At 33.0% G+C, this 6,088-nt stretch overlaps 2 protein-coding genes across 4 annotated transcripts in view; one reads left to right on the plus strand and one right to left on the minus strand.

The window, feature by feature from the left end:
• LOC109534510 (leukocyte tyrosine kinase receptor) overlaps nt 1–6,088 on the plus strand; it is a 34,725-nt gene that overhangs the window by 11,176 nt on the left and 17,461 nt on the right. The gene's annotated exons all lie outside the window — the stretch shown is intronic.
• On the minus strand, nt 2,061–5,551 carry LOC109534511 (inactive peptidyl-prolyl cis-trans isomerase shutdown). Its single transcript, XM_019900232.2, has 4 exons — nt 5,333–5,551; nt 3,254–3,642; nt 2,957–3,199; nt 2,061–2,897 (listed from the first exon to the last, which is right to left on the minus strand). Exons 1-4 carry the CDS (start codon nt 5,356–5,358, stop codon nt 2,455–2,457), a joined length of 1,101 nt encoding a protein of 366 aa, XP_019755791.2. The 5' UTR covers nt 5,359–5,551; the 3' UTR covers nt 2,061–2,454.

Raw genomic sequence — 6,088 nt, forward strand, 5'->3', positions numbered from 1 at the left:
AATTGATCTTAGAACGTTTAAAGACAAATACACACCAACTAAAAAAAAACAGAAAATGTGATCAGACATTCAAAATCAATCGATAAAGAATACAACGTCGAGCGTTTCTCGCCCACGACTAAACAAGAGCATTTCTCAAGTCATCTATCTTTTATATCTATCCTAACTAATTTACTTTTCATATCTTAAGGCACTATTTTCAAACCTTAAGCTCACCTCTTGTTGATACTTCTTTGCCAAAACAGGTAGGTGTTGCGACTTTTAATTAACGAACCTTAGTTTAAAAAATAAGCAAATTTAACTAATAGTCACAGCACTGTCGGGATGAACAACATAGATATATGAAAATAAGTAATTAAAATATTCAAAAGTAGAACGACTTTTCAGGGCAATTGAAGTTTTAGTTTAATATATCGGCCGTTGAGACCAACCAGAACATAAGATCATCTAGTATCATATCGATTTCATAATATCCATGGATAAAGGCGGCAATTATAACCATATTTGCATTTTTAGACTCAAGTGTCTCTTTTGCATGAAAAAGTTTTAGCTTGCTTTTTAATTCACTTAGTTTGAAAGCTAAGATTTTTTAAAGCAGAGAATGCAGTTATGTGGAAACGTTCATTTTTAAGCCAAACTTTTACGCAGCCGTCAAAAATTTTTGCAGTTTTCAGCAGTTTCAAAGAAAGGTGTTTTCTATACGTTTGGAGAATTACATTCCACTACGCGTTTTCGATCAGAAGTTATATTTTTTAGGCGAGAGCGTACAATTTTGTGAAAGCGTTTACGAATTTGTTTTGCGTCTTCACAGCATCAAAATTTTAAATTGTACTGTAATTTGAACAAAATCGTGAGCATTTTCAGTTTTAAACATTGCTAACAGTTGCTACTTAAGCTCTCTTCTGTGAGATTTTAATGTTTCTGCTTGTTTTCGATCATAAGTTAAAAATATTATTAGGCAAAAAAAAGCACTTTCACGTAAAAATGCTGATTATTTGCCTCGTGCTTTCAAAACTGACGTTTCCATTTCCGTTCTGCACTAAGCAAGAGTGTTTGCTCTCGCTTAAAAAATAAGCAGAGGCTTAAAATTACATTGATAAAATCATTATTGGACTTGAGTTTTCATAGCAGCAAAAATTGTAATCCTGCTGCAGTTTGACAGAAATATTGAGCATTTTTACGTTTTATGGACAAATCTACAAACCAATTGATATGATCAAAACGATTAACGGAAATAACTTTTAAAGGCTTCTCCTCCCACGAACTAGTCGATTACTAATCTAATTAAATTGCCACCGAAGGTTTACAGGAATTTTTTCATTCAATTTCCTGCCGTTAAGGGAAAACTTCTGTGAAAGAATTATCGAGGTCTGGAATCAATGAATGAATATGTGGGTGATGGCGAGCAAAAAATATATTTTCTTAAAATAAGACTTGAGTTAATCAATTAGCACAAGATGCATGCGGTGAGTTCATTTTAAAGAGTAAGATTAAACGAGAAAAAGACGCTTTAAAAAAATCCAAATATAGATATTACGATGGGCCACAATTTTCGTACACGTTCAAACTATTGAAGTTGATTGGATTAAAATAAAATAAATAGGGTGTCCGTGTAAAAGCAACACGACTTGATTTTTGTTTGCTACAAACTTTTCCGATTTGTGATTGTGTTTTGTATTCCAACTTGTTTCAAGTAATTTGAATTAATATCTCTGTTACCACATTTAATATACATATTTAAACAAACAGTTGAAACAAATAAGTTTTCGTAGGTAACAAAGTTCAAAAGCGGTAACAAATCTACAACCTGATCTCGTTGAAGACGCTTTCAACGCTTTAAGATTGCAACAGAAAAATCGGGTAGTTTGATAAACATATTTAGAATGTTGAATATTGTAACAAAATGTGAGTTTTTTCTGTTCTTGCCGTAAAAAGACTGTAGCAAACATGGGAAATGACTATTCAAAATACTAATAGGACCGAAACTGTTAGATTTACTATCAATATATTGTAGTTGAGATGCTCTATTTACTTACAAAAATTACTGAAATAAAACCTTGTTTTGCAAACTTAAAATACATTTATTTTACTAGGATGTATTTGTCCTGAGATTCAAAGGAACTAACATATATTCAATACATTGTAATAATTCAACACAACTTCCATCATAACAGCCATTTTTCAGGTTGCCCACCAAACGTTTAATACAATGTTTTATTATTGAGAATTGATCTGAAGTAGACGGCGTCAGCTAGTTCAACTGCAAATTCAATCCTCAATAATAAAACATATTTAATCCATCTACAATTGTAAATCTTATCATTATCATGAGAATAGTATTAAAAAGAAAAGAAAATTATTCTGCTTATATTCTATAAATATTTGGCAACAACATGTAACAATTTTGAAAATGTAAATTGCTGAATTTACTTCAGCAAAAATAATTTACCTGTTTTACTTTTCAGTGTTCACAAATGCGTTGGCCATCAATTTCTGCTTGTCCTTGTATTTTTTGTGTTCCCTGTCTATTACTTTAAACTCTTGTAAAATATCGGAATTGCGCGGTTCCAAGTCATAGGCCTTTTGCAGGCGGCTTTTGGCCAGATCATATTCCCCCAACATTCTCAAACACTTGGCGTTGTTGAAATAAGCTTTCGCGGATACTTGGACTTCTTTTCCGCACGCAAGGTACTTGATTTTGTTAAAATTAATACAACCTTTTCTGGGTTCCTCATTTTTCGTATAACAAACCAACAAGTTCGAGTACAGCTTGTAAAGTAGTTCTTGCTGTTTGACTTGCTCGTCATATTGCTCTAACTGGGCCTTTTCTAATGCTGCCACGGCGATGTTGTACTCTCTTATAGCAGATGTAATGTTTCGACTAAATAATTCCTTCCCTGGAATCGCAATTCTTAGTTTTATTAAATTTGTGTCTATTGATTTAAATCTAACTAACCCTTGGTGCACTGGGACAAACAAAAATTATACACTTGACTAAAATCATTCTTTTCTTCTTCAGGGAGGTTCTGAAAATCGTTACTTTTGCTTTCAATTATCTCTAGTAGTTCGATTTCAAACAGAACTGTCGCATTTGGAGCAATACGTTCCATGCAACCAAAATCTCCGTAGGCCAGATGCGGTTTGATTAGAAATTGGGATTTTTCATTCAGTTGCATTGACTGTACGGCATAATCCAGACCTATCAATAAAATGGAGCTAAATTGACAAAAATCTAGACACTATTGAATATTACCCGGAAGAACTTCCCCAGACCCAATCACAAAGACATGGGGTCTTTTCCGAGCATAGGTACAATCAAATGGCTCCTCATTGAACTCTGTATACGCATTATAGTGAACCTTAACAATGTAATGCTCTTGAGGCTTATTTCCATATCCCGCCCTTAATATGCGATGTTTGATGTCTCCATTCTCCCATAAATTCGACATTTTCGATGCCAGTATTGAAAATGGCTCACGACTGTCATAAACATCATCGTCTTCAAATTCCCCCAAACAGTTGAAGTTGCAATATTTTAGCACTTCCTCTTTGTATTCCTTTTCGGTAATTTCAGCGAGATCATCATTATTCGGTGGTTTAGATGTATCAACTTCAAATGTTGTACCAGAAGCGATCAGCTCTCTACGGTGAAGCAATTGAATTAATGCAAATATTTTTTAACTTTCGCTTTTTACAAGCGATCCTTGCTAATGATAAAATACTGTAAATAACAAATCTAATCAAAAAAAAAGATCGCCATCGAATTTGAACGAAAAAATTATAATTTTTTTAATCGAACTATGACCAAATAGCGTTCAATATGTTGAGATAACCAAAAAAACCACAATTGAGTGACTAAAAATTAGTCTGTTTAATGGAGATTTGGTGGTTTTATAAAGATTTGAAGATTCAGTCCCCATAAGAGCCGTTGCAATTTCTTTTCTTTTGCCCGTTCCCCATACGAGGATTTGGTCCCGAAAGAAATCGATCCACTTGGCATATATTTTGTCCATACGGAGTATTTAAAAAAACATTCATGAAGGAAAATTCGAAAAGGAAAATTCTTGTTTCCTGGACGAAAAATTCGTCAGGTTGAAAATATGAAGATTTTGTCTCCCAAACGACACTTCTTGTCGGGGAAGGAACAAATCTTAATAAAATGCCAGTCAACAGATACTCAGTAGCATTGAGTCGAAAAGCTTCAGAACAAAATATGTTCAAAGAAATGCGAAAACCAATAAAAAAAATCCTAAATGTTCAAAATAAAAAACGAGAACCAAATTCCTGAATATAGCCAAAGTACATAAAAATGTGGTATTGACTTTTTCTCTAAAGCTAAGCGAACTACTGAATGTTTCTGAATTCCGCACCGAACTTCCTCAGCATAAATGGAGCTCAAATAGCATAAAGTTCTTCTAGTCCTATTGAGTCCGGTTGACACTGAATATGTATAAATAATTGTAAAATGTAAGTTGTGTTGAAATTCGCACATTTGGTGAGGATTGGAGCGAAAGAACTTTGAAACAAACCACAAAAATACAAAAGTAAGGGTTTACCTGGATTTGTATTAGTATTTTCGCAAAAAAAAGATGAAATCGAAAAAAATATATCAAAATTGACTTCTAAAGATTGACATATCGTCATAAAACACCCAAAACAACATATCAAAATATGAAATTGTCTATTTGAGAAAAATCTGCACGTATAAATAAAGAAAAGACAATGGTTCTTCTATTCATAACTCAATAGTGTGCATAGTGCAATCTTACAGACATTCAAATAAAATATCAGCATTTTAACAATTGGCAACTTTACCCCAAACTAGGAAGAAACTCAAAAAATACATTATTTTGTGATATAATATGATAAAAACGATTCGTATTTTTCGTTATTGGTAGAATTATTGGTCGAATGGACTACTTTCTGCGGATATATGAAAGGCCATATCATAAAATAGATCTTCAGATATTCGTTCTGAAAAAAATGGGGCAAAATTTGAAATAAACGATCACAAAAGCCAGAAAAGCTGCGTAGAAAACACTAGGAAACTTTATCACCCTGTTGACTAAAAAGCTATTGTTTCTCGGCATATGTTTAACTGACAAACTTTGCATAAAATATGGTGCTTTATCAACGGACAGTCCCAACAGTATAAACTTATTCAACCTGTATAACCAAGTATAACCGAACAACGAGATCAACAGTAATGTTTTGCTATTTACGTACAAAGCACAAAAAAGCTACAATACTGTAACAACTATTAGTTCTCTAAAATATAGAATATTAGTAGATGTTTGCAGTTTAACAGTATTAGGGATACGGAACAACTTACTGGAAATTTATGTCCCCTTTAAACATAGTTGTTGCTTTCAATAAGAATGGTAATTTGAAAACTGGCAAGAACTTCCAGAAGATGCACGTCGTATACAATGAGAATATATCAAAACAACCACGTTTTTAACTTAAGTTTACATCAAAAAATGCATCTGTTGTATACTTTGTAGACTTCAGATTTTACAAATTAACTGAGGTTAGGTTACATTTACAGGCGTGGGCGCGTACAGTGTTGTCAAGATATCACAACAATTAAATCTTAAATTAGTAAAATTTACAGATTCAGACCCTCACCAATCAGTTCCAATCGTTCATTATTAATCATGCATATGTTCACTTCCCAACTAAAAGCTTTGATGCTTTTGCACAGAAGCTTATGTTTTAAAGTTATGCATTTGGATGTGGAAATTGCCTTGCAACTAGTGGAAAACTGCAGTGTCTGGCAATCATGCTGCAGCCCGCCCAATCCACAGATAAAGAAAACTGGGATCGAGTTTTGTCTACCAGGGGAGGTTCTAAAAGTACACCGAAACGATTTTTGTAATTCTCAACTARAAGTAAATGGAATATCGACGATTAAAATCTAATCTATTACATACATTTTTTTGAATTACGGTTTTGTAATACAAAAGTGCCATTTTATTTTTTTTTAATTTAAAATGGAAAATATACGGTATTATCTTTAATACAAGACGATCCACCGAAAAGTATCGAAGAAGGAATGCGGTGTCGATTTTTTTGAAGTGATAACTTT

The sequence above is a fragment of the Dendroctonus ponderosae genome, unplaced genomic scaffold, assembly GCF_020466585.1.
Source record: "Dendroctonus ponderosae isolate FM_Combo_2020 unplaced genomic scaffold, Dpon_F_20191213v2 Dpon_F_20191213_8, whole genome shotgun sequence".
Taxonomy (NCBI): domain Eukaryota; kingdom Metazoa; phylum Arthropoda; class Insecta; order Coleoptera; family Curculionidae; genus Dendroctonus; species Dendroctonus ponderosae.

What these genes read in the sequence shown, in the direction of transcription:
- LOC109534511 (XM_019900232.2), bottom strand. Translation starts at nt 5,358, where the DNA reads ATGTTTAAAGGGGACATAAATTTCCA. An exon ending in AAAGGGGACATAAATTTCCA is followed by an intron (nt 3,643 to 5,332) that starts GTAAGTTGTTCC and finishes GCTTCACCGTAG; the next exon opens with AGAGCTGATCGCTTCTGGTA. An exon ending in GTCTGGGGAAGTTCTTCCGG is followed by an intron (nt 3,200 to 3,253) that starts GTAATATTCAAT and finishes TTTTATTGATAG; the next exon opens with GTCTGGATTATGCCGTACAG.